The sequence below is a fragment of the Geotrypetes seraphini genome, chromosome 14 (genome assembly GCF_902459505.1).
Source record: "Geotrypetes seraphini chromosome 14, aGeoSer1.1, whole genome shotgun sequence".
NCBI classification, from domain to species: Eukaryota; Metazoa; Chordata; class Amphibia; order Gymnophiona; family Dermophiidae; genus Geotrypetes; species Geotrypetes seraphini.
Window position 1 is genome coordinate 58,747,402 of NC_047097.1, and position 17,741 is coordinate 58,765,142.

General features: G+C 42.5%; 1 protein-coding gene across 1 annotated transcript; it reads right to left on the reverse strand.

The window, feature by feature from the left end:
* Positions 1-2,758: 2,758 nt before the first annotated feature.
* Positions 2,759-14,437, reverse strand: UBE2L6 (ubiquitin conjugating enzyme E2 L6). Its single transcript, XM_033920602.1, has 4 exons — positions 14,282-14,437; positions 11,460-11,555; positions 11,167-11,353; positions 2,759-5,880 (listed from the first exon to the last, which is right to left on the reverse strand). Exons 1-4 carry the CDS (start codon positions 14,306-14,308, stop codon positions 5,726-5,728), a joined length of 465 nt encoding a protein of 154 aa, XP_033776493.1. The 5' UTR covers positions 14,309-14,437; the 3' UTR covers positions 2,759-5,725.
* Between the last annotated feature and the right edge of the window lie 3,304 nt (positions 14,438-17,741).

A 17,741-nucleotide genomic window follows, 5' to 3' on the forward strand; every position in this document is an offset into this window, starting at 1 on the left:
CTCCATCCCTTCTGCCTTGCTATGCCATCTGCCTGGAACAACCTGCTCGACTCAGAACTCTTTGGTCTAAATAACAATGTGGACAGGCTACCCCTGAGCTCTTAACTCTATCTCAGAAGAGATCAAGGAAAAGAAATCTAACACAAAAGTGTAGTTAAATAGTCTCTCTGGTGGTATTGAAATCCAGGCTGAAAACCCACTTTTTCAAAACTACGTTCAAGTCCTAACCCTACTAACTGGTAAAGCACCATATTTATTATTCCCTCTATAGTCCTCTACCCCTTCATCCCTTTGTATTTTCCTACATGAGCAGCTTATAGCGATTCAGCATTTTGTCCACGGTGTCTGTCATAATTAGATTATAAGCTCCTTCAAGCAGGGCCCATCTCTTGCGTATTTAATGTGTCTGGTAGCACTATAGAAATAATATATAGTAGTAGTCAGCAAGGCCTGGGGATGGCATCAACGCCTTAGAATGGAGCTCTCTGTCATACTGAACAATGGCCTTTATCGTGATATTGGCTTTGGGTATAACATACTGGACTGATGGTAAAGCTGTTGAAGTTGAGAAGGAATACAGGCAAAAACAAATCTATAAGCAGTGAGTCCACGATGTTCCTGAATACCAAGTTGCAGGAAGAGTATGAATTTTTTTTTCACCTTAGTCCAGTGTTGGTCTCTCAACCATTATCAATGATGAGTGTTACACTAACATATAATCAAGAAAAGCCTTTACTTGATCAAACTGAACGAATCTACACTTAAGCTTAAAGGGACATTAAGCAGTCCATTGATTGCTATGTGCCATACATGCAGATTAGGAAAACCAAGTGTGATATTTGTAAGTTTTATACAAAGTAGGTGAGTACAGAATATATCAAAGTAAACTGAAGGTCTACAATGCTGCTGTGCTTACTAGAGGTGCCCGATTCCTGATTCGAATCAATTCGTTTCCAGAAAAAAACCAGACTCACAGATTCATGAGCAGTGGCACCAGCCTCCATGCTGCCGATCGATTTTGCAGAGGCCCGTTCGGGCTTTCCCTCTGTCAGAGTCCTTCCATCTATTGTAACTTCCTGTTTTGCGAAACAGGAAGTTACATCAGAAGAAAGGACTTCGGCAAAGGGAATGCCTGAGCAGGCCTGTGTGAGCAGATTGGCAGCAAGGTGAGCCCACATCTCCCTGGCTTCTTCTCTTTTGCCTTTTATTTATTTTTTTTACTGGTTAGCTCTTTCAGCGCACTCCTTCCCAGAATCGATCATCATCCTTCTCCGCCAAACAGCATTTATCTAATTCCCCCCCCCTCTGCATTTACCTTTAATTTGATGCAAAAGTGGTTGCTGAGTGGCGGTAGCGAATGTGATTCACAGAGCTCCCCTTCTGCTAGTCCGGGCATCTTCTCATCATTGCGGCCGCCCCAGCAGAAACAGGAAATGGTCACTGAGGGCAGATTGCAGTGGAGTGAAGACGCCAGGAGTGGCAGCAGGAGAGATCTATGGATTACTAGATTCGCAACCGCCACTGGCAACAAATTAAAGGTAGATGGGGGGGAGGGGGGGAGGGACTTAGGGGAGAGGGAGCGATGGTCTTGGGGGAGATGATAGAGAGGGACTTGGGGAAGGAGGGCAAAATGGGGACAGCAGAGGGACCCAACAACTGAAGGCAGAGTGCTGAAACCTGAATCCATATCAAGCCACAACATTTAGCAATTCAAGGGATTAGGGCAGTGTATTGCAAACTCTGTGCCTCCTGAGATTTCAGGTATGCCGCAGCAAACTGGGAAGGAGAGATGCCAGAACTAGCTGTCTGCCTACAGGACATGCCTCTTGTAGCAAGATGCACGTCCTATAGGCAATCGGCTGGCACTGGCGCCTCTCCTTCTCTCTAGCCCTTTTCCCTGCTGGCACCACCCCATGTTTCTAAATAATTTTAAAGCTATAAATTGGATGTTCCTATTTTTGACATGATATTGCCTTGGTTAAATAAAATGTTTAAACTTAAAAAGATGTGTCATTGAAATCGAATTGAATCTTAATATTTTCCCCTGAATCGGGCAGAACTGAACCACAGAAAGCATTTAGACAACATACAAATGAAGAAAGCAGATGGTATCATGGCAAGACAAAGATTCCACGTCTTGAAGGTACCCATACAGCCTGACATGCCAAGCATCGGCACAGTTCTGTTAAAATCACAACTGAGACAGGCACACTTTGTGATTAGAACAGTAGATTGTGAATGTAAAGGATAGCAAACAGCGAGCTAAATCGTGGAAAGTAGGAGCAGAGTGAACAGGAAAACAGTTTCCAGGACCTCTTTTGAAATTATCTGACACACTGCCGAACTGGCACAGACTCTGAGCAGAACATTGCTTATAAACTGCTCTGTCTGGCTAAATGCTATCTATTCTGCAGCTCTGCTAGAGTCTGCAAGCAGGCGAGAGAACAGGCACGGCAAAACAAAACAGCACACATGCAGCAAGCGACTGAAGTCAGCATCTCCTACTCAGTCTGTAATGAGACAGTGCAGAAGACAAAGCCATCTGTCACTCATCTACTTAAGGCCAAAAAGAAATCCCACTTGAATTCGTCTTCTGTAAAAGGCCTGCCAACCCCCTCCTGCCCCGTGGGCTCCAGCACATTTTCTCCCTAGTGAAGGCTCCAGAGCTGTTGCGCCAACCCACACCTCCCACCTTCAATGAAGATAAAGAATCCTCTAACATTCTAGCCATGGTGTTTGCTCAGACAGACCAAAAGGGTTAGAAAGTGTGAAAATCCACTTTATTGGTAATGTACTGTTAAGAAAAAAATACACAAAATGATATTTAGAAAAACAAAAACCAACACAATGTTGGGAAGTGTCCTTGTGCTATAAACTGGCCTCTTCTGCCTGTGAAAGCAAGGAGAACAGAAACAGGAATTTGTTTCTTAGGAAGGTAAAACAACAAACCCATACTGGGTTATTTCAGAGCTGCTGGACATGTGTGCCTTTAGGCTCTCGGAGCTAGTCCTAAGAGCACACAAACTCTCATAACAAAAGGTTTGAAAAGTGTGCATTCCTACATTTATATGTCACAGCTTCTCCCAGCTCTGTCACTACACCCCCAGGAAAACCTAGACATTTTGCATAAAAAGTAGACTTACAGTATATCCCACATGTAAACCAGATGGTAAAAAGGACAAAATGCTTTAAAGTTACCTCCATTCTGGGCACATGGTGGTACACAAAAGAAAAATGGATGAGGTAATAAGTTTTAAGTCCATGAACATCAATGAACTAGAAGCAATGCTCACAAGTTTCAAACATGAAAATATTCAACCACCTCTCTCTCCTGTTTCTTTTAAAAAGGAATAGGAGAGAATTTATCCTTCTTAAATCATTAGCAGCTCATGTCCTCATGTCTGCTGGACATCTGCAAAATGCAGTGAAGGAAACAGTCACCACCCCCGACTCCAGATAGAAAAGGCTGGAGCTTTACCAAAGACTGGATTTCCTTCTCTGGGCTTCTCTGCCTTTTCCGTTGGGGCAAAGGGTAAAGGTGCTAAACCCACCTTCTCTCCCTCTCCCCTTAATGAGGGCTTTAGAAACTCCTTTCGCACCTCTGACAGGAAAAAGAGTCTAAACAGCCACTGCTTTCGCCATCAATCCAGGTGCAGACCCAGACCTCTTCATTACAGTACTTCTGAAAATCCGCGTGTATTCATGGGATTCGGAAAACATAAGCCTGTGAAACTCAGGGTAGCTCTGCTAGCTAGGCCTCAGTTCTCCACCTCTGAAAACAGGAGATCTCTCCATCATCTGCTATTAGGTAAAAGGCTGAGGCACAGAATAAAGGACCGACTGCTTTTCTCTTGTTTCAATGCTTTACAAAAAAAAAAAAAAGGGAGGAACATCTATATGGCTAATGCTTCAGGGCTTCATTGAAACAATCCACTGCATTAAAACCTTGGTCCCAGCAGTGTTGCCGCCCAGGACAAATTTCTATAAAATTCGGTAAGTCATTTTCTCTCTCTGGTCAGCAATTCTCCCTACCCCTCTCAAACGTGTCCCAGGATTTAAGTCTGAGAAAAAACCTAGGCTGATCTTTTTAATTTGTTACTCTTATATAGTGTGCTTTTTCTCCCAGCGCAAAATGGGGCAGAACTCCCATTATGCTACAGGAAGAGCTCTAAAAGCAGATAAGGAAATCAGGACCCACTCCTCTAATCTCCTTCTCCTGTGTGTCCAGCAAATCTACTTGATAAATTAAAAGGCTATAGGTGGGACTTTCTGTCCCAACTAGCTCTACAATTCTGTTTCCTCAAAACATTACACTGCTAAAACAAAAGGCTGTGAGCCATTATTAAGATGGACTTGAGGAAATCCACTGCTTATTCCTAGGATAATAAGCATAGAATTTGTTTTACTGCTTGGAATCTTGCCAGGTACTTGAGACCTGGGTTGGCCACTATTGCAAACAGGATACTGGGCTTCATAGATCTTCATCTCAGTATGGCAATTCTTATGATCTGTTCTTAATTTTTACATAAAATGATATTCAAGTACTTATATGATCCATCACAAGCAAATGCCAAGTGCTAACTAATTAAGTGTGTGTGTTGGGGGGGGGGGGTCCTAAAAACTAGCAGGCACTTATACAGACAAAATGAATGTTTAAAAAAAAGCGTCAGACTACCATCAAAAACACAGTCAATCAAACATAGGGCAAGGTTAAACGTTATACATTTCATCACTATCCATGCAGTTTGTGCATCCAACTCTGAATGCACAAATGACAAAACTTTCCTCAGATAAAGTTAATCCTGCTAACAGTTTTTGCATTCAGACTTAAATACATATAACTATGAGCTGGCTGTCTTATTGAGACTTTATCACATCATTTCTTTACTTTAAGAGCTTGAATGAAGTGATATTAATGCAACAAAACCGGAAAAGGGGACAGATACAACCTCTTTAAAAAGGTCAGAAGCTGCACTCCCTCCTTGGAGGGACTTTTCTGCCATTCAAAAAGGAGTGTTCAGAATAAAACAGAAACAAATGTGCAATTGGAAAGAGCTCTCCAACCACCTAACTCTAGCAGTGATACCACAAGCCAGGGGTGCACAGCACTGTGGCAAAAGGCAGAAATGAGGGTGTTAGAACTGGGTAAGCAGTGGAAATGATCTAGAGCTTGCTATGGGGAAAGGGATGGTTAAGGAAGCTGATTACAGTACAGGTACAGAATACGTCCCTCTGTTAAGTATTCAGTGGCAAGGTTAAGAAGGGACAAACGTTTTCTTCTCCTAGAGACAGGTATATGTAAACTTCTGGAGACTCCAAGGCATCTTAAGTTTTCAATGATTCCTCCTTCAGCTAACCCCACATCCATAGCACAGAGCTCATTCTATTACCAGCAGAGTCTGCTAAAAATGGAGATGACCCTAAGGGTCTAACACCAACCAGTGGCTTCAAATTACGAGAAAGATGGGGAGTGGGAGAGGAGGGAGCACAGTGTAGTCCAGAGGGCTATTCTTCTAGATGCTCAGTGAGAAGTGTCATTCAGGACAGACAGCTGGTTCCACGGCTCGTACCTTAGTCCATCAAATGACATGTGCACTAGCACTAATGGCCCTACACAAGGAGTCTGACCAGGACCGTCCAGTGCAGGGAGAAAAAAAAAGGACAGTAGCCTCAGCTAGACAGTGTGCGATGACAGACACAGAAAGGAGGGCAGAGGGAACCGGGATCATTCCGAGGGTCTCTTCTCGCTGAATTTCCTCGTGTGCTCCTCAGCATTCTTGAGAAATTTCTTCAGATCTTTGGAGTATTCTTCAGCCAGATCAGCACGCAGGGGGTGATCCGGCTCAGGTTCGTTGATTAATCCAATGAGGGACTGGATAACTGCAAAGGAAGACACACTAGTATTAAGAAAAAAAAAGACACACAAGAAAAAAACCCAGAAAGACCAAGAGAAGGAGTGGAAAGCAAGAAAATAATGGTATATTTCCAGGCACTTTTCCTACCATTTTTAGCTGACTCCATTTTGCAGACTGTATGTTTTTTGTTTTTTTTATATATAATTCTTTATTCATTTTTAAAACTTTCATCAAGTGTACAACAATCATAATAAACACAATTAATCAGAGCACTTGCATATCTTATCATTATAATCTAAACATACAAATGTAACCCTCTCCCCACCCTCCCTCAAAGCCCTTCATTCATAATAAGAAACCTATATTTGTTTCCCTCCCCCATCCCAATACTATATGGTGTATAACTAATAGAAAAATGGCATTCAATCATGACAAAAAGATGTTAATGGCTCCCAAATTTTAATAAAATTATTATAATTTCCATTTTGTATGTTATCTTTTTGTATATAGAACAGTGAAAACTAAACAAGTAATGCCGCTCAACTCTGATCATCTCACAGTCAGCCAGAAAAAGGGAAATGCCATGTGAGATCAAGAGCAATGGTTGACTGAGCCCAGTATCCTCTGTGTGCCAATCCAAGTCCCTGGATTAGCACACGGATGTGCCCTACACCCTATTCTTTAACATACACACAACTCAAAAAGTGATGTGGCCAAAGCAAAGACATTTACTAAATCTAAATGACCAAAATCCTAACCTTCCTCTCCAAGCACACTACCAAAACCCTTATCCATACCCTTCTCTCCTCACGCTTAGATTACTGCAACTCACTACTCTTAGGTCTTCCGCTCTGCCATCTTTCTCCCCTTCAATTTGTCCAGCATTCAGCTGCATGATTTATATTCTGCAAAAGCCTCTATACTCACATTACCCCTCTCCTAAAGTCACTTCAATGGCTGCCCATCTGTTTCCGAATACAATTGAAACTCCTCTTACTGCCCTACAAATGTATTCACTTGGTTGCCCCTCGCTATTTCTCTTATCTCCCCCTATGTTCCCTCCCATGAGCTCTGCTTAGCTGATAAGTCCCTCCTATCTATGCCCTTCTCGTCTTCTACCAACTCCAGACTCCTTCCCTTCTATCTTGCAGCACCGTATGCCTGGAACAAATTGCCTGAATCCCTACGGCGTGCTCTGTTGCTGGCAGTGTTCAAGTCCATGTTAAAAGCCCACCTCTTCGAGAGTGCTTTCAATTCCCCAACTCCTCTCACCTTGGGGTCTGCATCCCCAGCCCCATATGTCATGTCTGTCTGTCCAAGTTAGATTGTAAGCTCTTCCGAGCAGGGACCGTCTATTAATTGTCAAAATGTACAGCGCTGCATTTGCCTTTCAGCACTATATAAGTGATAAATAGTAATAGTATGTTTATGTTTATTAAAAACTTTCTATACCGCATAACAGCCTAAAAAAGGATCCAAGCGGTGTACAACATATAATACGCATTCCCAGAAATTAGGCATCATGTTCCAGAATTCTAAGTATCAAACAATACAAAGGAAAAGTACGACCCCACGTATAAATGTGGAAACCAAAGAAAAGTGGGGAAGGGACACTAGTCAAACTGCTGCAGGGACAATCAATTTATTAAAAGATCAACAAATTAAAAAATTAAAATTACAAGTACAGTATACATAGGTACAGAATGTGGCAGGCATACACAAGTCCTTTATGACAATATATATGCTGGACCCCAGTCCTTCGGATTGTAATGTACACTGGACCCCAACAAGGCCCATGTTTTGGCCAAAAAGGCCTTCCTCAGGGGTATAAAGAGTAGCCCAGTAGATGGCGCCAGATTCCAAGAAATAATCAAGCCAAAATCTGAACTTGCGGTGCACGCAAGACAAATCCTATTGCCTGGCAGATAATCAAAAAAAACTTACTGCCACTTCACCTAAGAATCATATCTCCTCTTGAGAAGATCAAAGCAGGAAAAACTTGTGTTTTTTCAAGAAACTTACAAACAACTTCAATTTCTACCCTTTAGCCTTCTCCCGCCTCTGTTTTATCTTCCATCATACCTTTTCTTTTATTTGGCATTTTGTAAACCATTTAGTAGTACTATTGTGCAATATACTGTATATCAAGCCTTGTAATAAAATAATCAGAATAACTATAAGAGCATAAGAAAAGCTGAGATGAGTTGGATCACAGTCCATTAAGCCCAACCTCATGTCAGAGGATGGTTAGTCACAGGTACCTGGCAGAATCTATTTTTTTCAGCTCATTTCCAGGGATACAAATAGTCCTCCCAAGTCTACCTCATTAACAAAGGATGTAATCCAGTGTTCTCCCAGGGTCTTTTGATTGGAAGCGCTGCCTGGCTGATTTTACTTAGGGCTAGATGTACTAAAGTCTTCAATTGTCTAAAGGTAATTGCTAAACCAGTTTTGACTGGTTTAGCGACTAACCGTATTTGCCGACCCGATGCACAAATCGGCTCACCGCATGGTTTTCTGTACGACCACTCATTCTCAGATTCTGGCATACAAATGAAGGCATTAATATTAAAGCCAGCCGTCCAAATGATTCCCTAACTTTGCATGCCAGAACCGGATCAGGTCTGCCTGTTTTTTCATTTTTTTCCTATGGGCACAGATGTTATGCCCATTTAAAAAAATGGTGTGGAGCCTTCCCCCCCACCCCACCCCCAATGACCTCGGTACTCCTGCCGCAATGACCCCACCCCCCACCACTAAAAGAGGAAGGAGGGATGACCACTCCCTCTGCACGGTGAACCTTCCTCCCCCGCCAGGCACCCCCAACCGACCCCTCCCCTTCCCTGCTCCCCTTCATACAAAAAAAAAGTCAGGAGGAATGTCCACTCCCTCCTGCCACAGGATGCCCCCACCGCCCCCCCCCCCCACATCCCCTGAACTTCCCGCAAACCTTGTAATAAGTTGACAGCAGGATGGATGCACAATTTCTCCTGCTCCTCAGGCCCGCCATGAAAAATGGCAGGTTTTCCTCTTCCCAGTGCATTCTGGGATATATGGGGAGGGGCCTAATGCCCTGATTAGCCCAGATGTTTAAGGTCTCTCCCTCCTGTGCCATTAAAAAAAAAAAAGTCCCTGCAACTCTGCTATTTGGGCTTCCCCAAACTGGCTCTGCGCACATGGGTCAAAGTCGCTCTCAGAGCGACTGTTCGGTTGGAATTTCGGCAAACCTCTGTGCAAATCATTTGCATGGAAACTTGGAACATCGATCGCTGTTCCACAATCGGCCAACAAAGACTCACACTAAACACGATCGCCAAGACTGTGCATCTTGCCCTTAGCAATCAAGCCAGCTAATTTAACAGAACATTTTATAATATTGTACATGTCCCCATCTGGCTACTCCTTCTTACTACCTACCTAGCAAACATTTCCAGGGAGAACCCTGCAAATCCATATGTCAATAGCCACATTACAGCTGATCCAAGAACATTGTTATCTGCTTCTTCACAATTCATGACTGCGATCAGGTTATTTCATTCTAATAACCACCACTGGCTCTAAGTTAGAGTTAAGCTCATAGATTTTATTCATATTTAAAGCAACAAGGGAGATTGCTTCTTGTTCTCTTCATTCCAGCAGTAAACAGGTTTGTCACAAGCACAATGGGCTTCTAGTAGAGGCTGCCTTCGACATTTTTGTTCTTTTACTGTGGAACTTTTTGCCAAAATATGATTCAAGCTCACTCTGCCTAGATTCAAGACCTTTTTCATCAAGCACTTAGAGAAGGTTAACTGAGAATTTTGGTCTGGGTTTGTTTAAAGACAGCTCAGCCTCATGAAAGGAGTATCTTAAGCTCAGCAGGCTAGCTCTTGCTAATCAGGAGGGCAGGGCTCAGTCCGGATGTCAAAAACCCTCTAGCAGAACAGAGGGACCGAGTGTTCCAGGAGGATGCCAAGCCTAGGCAGGAGGAAAGGGACTCGGGAGCCTATGATTGTAGTACTGGAAGATGAGTCAAGGTAGGTGGTTTACTTGAAGCATTTACCCAGCCTGTGACTGTAGTGTTGGAAGACAGGTCAAGGTAGGAAGCTTAGCTTAAAGAGTACAAGTGAAATGAGCCTGCTAAGAGTGGTCTGTGAACACAAGTGAGAGTTAATAAAGCTGGGCTCCAGGACAAAGAACGATACAGGGACAAGTTTGACCCCCATCCCAGTGGGATCTCTCTCCAACCCAGACCAATCCCTGCAAGCTCTGTCCTCATCTGCACAAGCCTCAAACACTTAAAGTGCATCATGGGAGGATGCAACCATTTTCAAAAGGTGGGCCCTGAGGCAGGAGGGAGTGGGCATCCCTCCTACAGATCTTCAAAATAAGGTGAGGAGTTGGATCTGTCACTGGCCACATGTGTTATGGCTTGGGTTTGGGGGGTCCACTCGACTACCAGGGATATCTCTACAGAAAGGTATGGAGTGTGGGGGGATCCCAGTGGGATGGGGGATGTTGCCACTCCCTGCTTTTGTTTTGGCTTAATTGTTTATTTTTATTTTAATGGCCACAGCAGCTGCCGGAAAATTTCAGCACCTATTTGGTGCAGGGGGGGCATTCCCTTTAGAGCAGGGGTCTCAAAGTCCATCCGTGAGGGCCGCAATCCAGTCAGGTTTTCAGGATTTCCCCAATGAATATGCATGGGATCTATGTGCATGCAGTGCTTTCAATGCATATTCATTGGGGAAATCCTGAAAACCCGACTGGATTGCGGCCCTCAAGGAGGGACTTTGAGATCCCTGCTTTAGAGTATCACAAGGAGAGCTGATTAGAATACTAATGAGCTCCTTATAATGCATTAGCATAGGATTTGTGGTAGCTGCTATGACAATCGGCAGCAGCCACGGAGAATCCTTCTGAACACTGGGAGGACAGCTTTCCATGCCAGTAAGAGTGCTTTAATGATTTTTGCTACCATGGAAAGTTTTAGAGCATCAGGGCCTCAGTTATCTCTTTACCATGGTGAAAAACCCTTAACCTATATTCTTTATTATTAAGTCTCCATGATTCCTAAATTCCAGAGCTAGAACACCTGTCTAGGTACTTCCTTAAAAAAAGCTGGCTGCAAGTTGTGTCTACCATGTACCCACACCTAAGCATGAGGTGCAGGAAGCGGAGGTGTAGGAAGATTAAAAAAACAAAAAAAACACATGCTAGACAGGAGACTTAGGAAAGGAGAGAGTGTAAAGAGGGGAATAGTATAAGGAGGAAAAAGAAGGCAAACACTAGGAAGGAGACATTTCTCCACCTCATGCTCTACTACCAGTACCTTGGTTGGTTTTAGTTGCAGGCTTCCAGTTCTCAGCGCTAATGATAGGCAGACACACTTGACCCTTTTCGTCCACATTGGGATGATAGATCTTAGTCTTAAATGTTAGTTTTGGAGGTTTAAAGGGATACTCAGCTGGGAAGCTTATTTCAATCTGGAACGCACCCTTATTGTATGGGGGATTATTCTGTGAAAGAAGACAAAAGAATGAAGACCAGACTACACACTTTCTACCATCACTATCACTCCTTTCTAAAGGAATCCTTGAAATAAATCCCCTAACCAGAACTTACCGGGACAAGCAGTCCATTCCACAGCAGAATGTTAGAGGGGTTTACCTGGACATTTTGAAAGTACTTTAAACCCGAAACCTTAATCTCATCCAGCTCCTACATCAAAGCAAACACAAAGTGCTATCACTATATATAGTATTTGAATATTAGTCAGCCCAGAGGAGGAGATGGGGCTCAAGTGCTTTCTCACTAGAGTCCTGTCAGTGCCAGCTAGGACTCTTAATAATAGCATACTTTACATATATTTGCAGACTGTTATAAAATCTAGTTAAGCACAAAAAAACAAACCAACCCAAACAAGAAAAAGGGCCAAACATTCAATTACCAAAGGTAATGTCTTTACCAGTTCATTAGGTATACTCAGTCACTTTACATAAAAAAATATAGGAAGTGCAGTTACTTATCTAAGAGCTACAGCTGTTAGCGGAACATCCACCCACCACTAAAAGCATAAAAGTGACAACACAGCAAGAAACAATACTGTTCAAGAAGGTTACGATTTCCTCCCTATGAAATCAGTGTTACTCTTGAAAGATTGGGGGATCAGGGAGAACTTTGTTTCTAATGTGAAATACAAAACAAAATGGCACCAGAAAGAACAGATAATAGTGGTTAGGAAACAGGAGACTTCTTGATATAAAGTGACCAAGGTCACAGAAGTACCAGTATATTGTGCAAGATCTCAACAAGTGAATTCATATTATATCATGTATAACTATAACAAAACCACAAGAGTCAGCTTCTGATTGCATTATTAGTGGTTTCATGTTATATTAGAAGGTTTAAGTACATTTTCCAATCATTTTCTACATAGACCCAAAACAGGTGAAAACTTTTACTAAGTAGACCTCACAGCCTATTAGCTCTCTGGGTCAGTGCTCATATCTATAGATGCTTTGTTGTATGTAAAACACCCCATTTGGGATACTACTGTATAAAAAAAGCCTACAAGAAAGCACATAATTTGACCTACTAATGACAGAGGCATGTAATTATTCTGTGTTTTAGATCTAATTATAAGGCTACTACTACTACCACCGTTTTTCCCCGAAAATAAAACTGGGTCTTATATTAATTTTTGCTCCAAAAGACGTACCGGTATTAGGGCTTATTTTCAGGGCATGTCTTATTTTTTCATGTCGGGGTGGAGTTGGGAAGTGTTTGGTGGGGTTCAGGGGATGATGGGGCCAGTGGAAGGAGGGACTGGGCATCCCTCCTATCTTGGACTGTGTCGGGAGGGTTCGCCGATGCGGCAAGAGGAATTGGGCACTCCTACTGCAGCAGACAATCGGGGGGGGGGGGGGGGTCAACCTTAAATGGGGCTTCGGGGGTTGATCTTAACAGGGGCTTATTTTTGGGGTAGAGCTTATATTACAAGCATCTTGAAAAATCATGCTAGGGCTTATTTTCCGGTTAGGTCTTATTTTGAGGGGGAAAAGTATTTATCACTTCTATTAGTGCTGAAAAGGCGTATGCAGTTCTATACATTTGATATTTAATAGATGGTCCATGCTCAGAAGAGCTTACAGTCTAGCTTGGAAATACAGATATGACATATAGGGTTGGGGATGCTGAGCCCAAGATGAGAGGAGTTAGGCGTTGAAAGCAGATTCAAAAAGGTGGGCTTTTAACTTGGACTTGAACTGCCAGAGATGGAACCCCCGTAGGATTCAGGCAGTTTGCTCCAGGCATAAAAGTACAGCAAATAAAAGGGATGGAGTCTGGAGTTGGCAGTGGAGGAGAAGGGAACAGATAGGAAAGATCTACTGCCTAAGTGGAGCTCATGGGGGATGGCAGGGGAGATAAGTGAAGAGAGGTGAGGGGCTGCCCAATGAATGCATTTGTAGGTCAGTAAGAGGAGTTTGAATTATATTTGGACATTGAGTGTTATCATTCAAATATTTTATTAGAGATAAGCACACCAGAAAGTTTGCCAAATTAGAATGTGCTGCTTTTAATCTTCCTTGGGGACCTAATGTTACAAAGTTCAATTGCTGAAATTCGGTTTCCCGGCCTAAAGGAACACTTTGCAAATTCCATTTTTCAGGAACTGCATACTTAATTTTCAAAAAGGGAGAAAAAAAAAATCAAGCTAGACTTTCCTGTTCCCGATTATAAAGCATGATGTGGTATTTTAGCTCATTTCCAGGGCTTTCTTTATTAAAGGAAATTGAAACCAAGTCTAGGGTGGAGCTAAAGTGAAAGTGAAAGCAACTTGTTATTTCCTTTCACCACAAAAAGTCGATCCTCAGTAAAAATGTTAAGTCTACAAACTTCACTACTTTTCTGTTACTTATATTCTCGAATGATTCCAAGCAATATTTATTTCATGACATACTTCCTGTTGGGTTTTTTTTTTTTTATTGTTGTAGCTTGTACATTAAAACTCCCCGTCCATTTTATATACAACATATATATACTGTATAACGCTTAGATCCTAATAAAAATCGTTTCTCTAACACTTCCCAATCTTATTCGTTTTCAACATTTTTTTTTTTAAATCTAAGCAAAAAGGGCTCTTTAAAGAAATAAGAGACAAAACCCGTCACTGAAGACATTTTTAAATAAAAATTAACAGTTTGTACAGAAATAAAAAAAAAAATATAAACGCATGACGGCGTTAAATGACATAGTTAATAAACTCCAAAGAGAAAATGTTTATTTACAACAGCCACCATCCCAAGGAGAACTCTGACAGTCTGGTTGCTCGACCTGTTAAAGCTCCCTGTGGAGGGGGGGTTCTGGGCACATTTCAGCTTTTTTGTCAAGTTTCTTTATTTGTAGTTCTTTTGTTGTTTTTTTTCACCCTATTTCCCTGTTACCTTCATCAACCGCCTGCTGGTCGCCATCTTGAACGGACAGGAACCTCAACCACCAGACGTAAGCAGCCGAACGCCGAACTCGCCGACTCCAACAGAATCAAAGCCGGAGCCGAAGAGGTACGAAACGCGCATGCGTTGAAAGCAGCCATCCGGAAGTGCGATAGGACGGGTAGCGCGCGTTTTTGGCCATGTTGAGCGTGGCAGGAAGTGTCACTATTTAGGCTCGGAAGGCACCTTTGTCCCGATGGAGCGAGGAATGGTGGCCTGCTCTGATGTTGAATAACAGGAATAGGAGGATGAAGGGGCTGTACTAAAGCTTAGCTTTCCCCTCCGCCCAAAATCATTAAAAGTGATGTTTTTTTGGTGCTTCAGTGCAATAGCTGCTAGTACCATTTATTTGTCTCCTCCCCCCCAAAAAAAAAGATATTGAGGGCCATTTTTGAAAAGAATGTCTAAGGGCTACTTTTACAAAGCCACGCTAGCGGTTTAACACACTTAATAGTGCGCGCTAAACCGCTGGCTGCGCTAGGCACTACCGCCTCCTCTTGAGCAGGTGGTAGGTTTTCAGTCAGCGCGGGAGTTAGTACGTGATGAAAAGTTGCACGCGTTAACCCCACTAGCACGGCTTTGTAAAAGGAGCCCTAAGTCTAACTTGGAGGTTTTCCCACTAAACATCCAAAGTTGTAAGCACAGAAATGTTCATTTTCGAAAGCCAAACCACTAGACGTCCCCCCCTCCAAAAATTATATATATATATATGTATAAATTGCCTCCTTAGATGTCTAACCTGACAGGACATCCAACCCTTAGGATGCCTAACTTTATACCCTATTTTCGACCAAAGAAACATCCATGTTGAAAACGTCCAAATCCAGACCATTTGGATATGGGAGTGGCCATCATTGTGATGGATTGGCCCTCTAGACTTGCCAACAGAGCAGTGGGACATCTTTGAGGACACTGCTGTGAACTTCAGTTAAAGGGTTCCAGAAGTACATCTCACCATATACTCCTTAAACTTTATGGTGAACTCTCCCCAAACCTTCTAGACCCACCTGTCTAACATCTCAATAGCCCTCATGGCTGCAGGTGGCACCTATATGGCACTAGAATAGGGTTTGATGGAATTTGATGGGCTTACAGTTTACATCATAATTGTGGTTAGAGTGGCTTATGGGCTTGGGTCCTCTCCATGATTCAGTCCATGATTCAGTAGCCCATCCCCCAAGTTACTCTTTCATTCAGATTTTTTTGGGGTGGGAGGGGGTTAGTGAGCAGTTGGGGGGGGGAGGTCATACCATAGTGTATCCAATGGTCATGTGGCCAGTTTAGGTACCTTGGTGGCACTTAGATGCTTCCTAAACAGGTCTAACTTAAAATGTCTTAAGTTACGCCAAGGACATTTTGGGAAAGGTTTGATTATTGCCACAAGACGTCTAAGTTAAGCCCACCCAAAGCCCACCCAAAACATGCCTCTCAACAAGCCCCCTGAAACTCACGATGCATAGTGGATGAAATGTCTCACTAGATGTCCACTCTTCGAATCCACCTTCAAGTTTCAAGGCCCCCAAATTTTGAACTGCCTCCTGATCTGCTTACATCAGACCTCCTCCTATTTTCTAGGAAGCTGCTATGATTCATAATGTCTATGTTACTAACCTTGTTAATCTTATGTAAGTCACAATGATTCCCAGTTGACTTCCTCCTATTTTCTAGGAAGGTGCTAAAAACTCATCTGTTTTTATTATAGTCTTGCTATGATTCATAATGTCTATGTTGCTAACCTTATTAATCTTATGTAAGTCACAATGATTCCCAGTTGACATTTGCGGGGTAGAAGAAACAATATGGTATGGTTTAGATTACACAGGCCAACCCCCTAAAAATGATTTTCTTGGTGCCTTGGGTTTTGACCTTTTCCTGGGGTTATTTGGGCCTCTGATTCAGAAAACTGCATTGGATAGACTGCACCAGCTCTTGTTTCTTAGATATGATTATGGGATAGTAGATATGCCTTTGGGATATTAGAGCCAAACATGAACATTAGGCAAAAAAAGATTGGCCTCCGAGGGAATATGTGGTGGTTGGAGGACAAAATGTAATCAATGAACCTGTGGCAGCACGAGATAGAATCATACCGCCACCACTACATATAAAGCTAGGCCTGATGAAAGAATTTCTAGAGGCTTTGAATAAAGACTGTTTGTGCATTGAATACACAGCGCATATGTTACCTGAACTTACCATGGAAAAACTGAAGGCAGGAATTTTCGATGGTCCACAGATCAGACAACTACATACATAACATCCAAACTTCACCAGTACACCCCCAATCGCCCCTTCCGTTCCGCAACAGAGACATGACTGTGCATCCCCCGGGAAGATCTCTCTAGATGGAAACGGCTCATAAGTGTTCCTATAGCCACTTTATTCCTCAGCTTTGAAACCATGTGCCTGAACAGTTAAGATCACATAATTCACTGATGACATTCTGAAAATCAGTAAAGACCCTCCTCTTCAGCTAAACGGACTCCGGAAGATAGACTCCTCTTTTTCTTTCCTCCTATGTATTCCATTTTTTTATGACTAGTCATGTCCTGAATTTACTGTGAATGTCTAACTAATTGTGTATGTCCTTTTTGTAACCCATTCTGAGCTTCCGGGAGGACGGGATAGAAATTGAAATAAAGAAATGTCCCATATTTCAAGGCATCAATGAATGAAATCAAATCTTTGCTTGGTCTTCATTTATTCTTCTTGCGAAAAACTGTCTTGGCAACAAGAAGGCAGACAACAACACACGATTAATAGAGGATTTGCTCTTTCATTTCAACATGCTTGGCTGTAATATGAGTGTTAACAGTTAAAGTCCATTATCTGCACAGTCACTTAGATTGCTTTTCAGAGAACCTTGGTATGTTGGTATTCTAAGGGCGGGAGTAATATTTTCAGAGATGCCTTTTGATATATTCCATGGCTGGTAAAAGGGATGTGGTTACTGTAGAGGTAGAGCCATAGATAGTGATCCCACTCCTAAGGTTGCCCTGTATGTTTACTGGTATCTTTTTTTCTTCAAAAAAGTCACCGATAACAAGGTGACTTGCCTAAGACTAATTGTGGCAGGAAGGGGTTACAGTCACATTTGGACAAAATGATTGTTTTTTTTGCAGGGAGGAGCTGATTGGGAGGTGAGGAGGAGCCAGTTTGCTGGTCCCTCCCCCTTATACCTTAGTTTCCCATGTGATCTAATAGTCCTTTGAACCTTGCACTGTTTGTGGTTACACTAGTGAGCTATCTGATTTTGCATAGCAGAAACACTACGGGGTCTTTTACTAAAGATTAGTTTAAGTTATCTACGGAAGAGCCCATAAGAATAAAATGGATTTTGTGCAAATAACATGTGCTAATCTTTAGTAAAGACCCCCCCCCCCAGGTCTCTCTCTTTTAAAAGAATGATTTC

Coding starts and splice junctions, on each gene's coding strand:
- UBE2L6 (XM_033920602.1), bottom strand. CDS start 14,308: ATGGCGACCAGCAGGCGGTTGATGAAG. Junction 11,556..14,281: donor CCAGCAGGCGGTTGATGAAG/GTAACAGGGAAA, acceptor GCTTTGATGTAG/GAGCTGGATGAGATTAAGGT. Junction 11,354..11,459: donor GGAATGGACTGCTTGTCCCG/GTAAGTTCTGGT, acceptor CTTCTTTCACAG/AATAATCCCCCATACAATAA.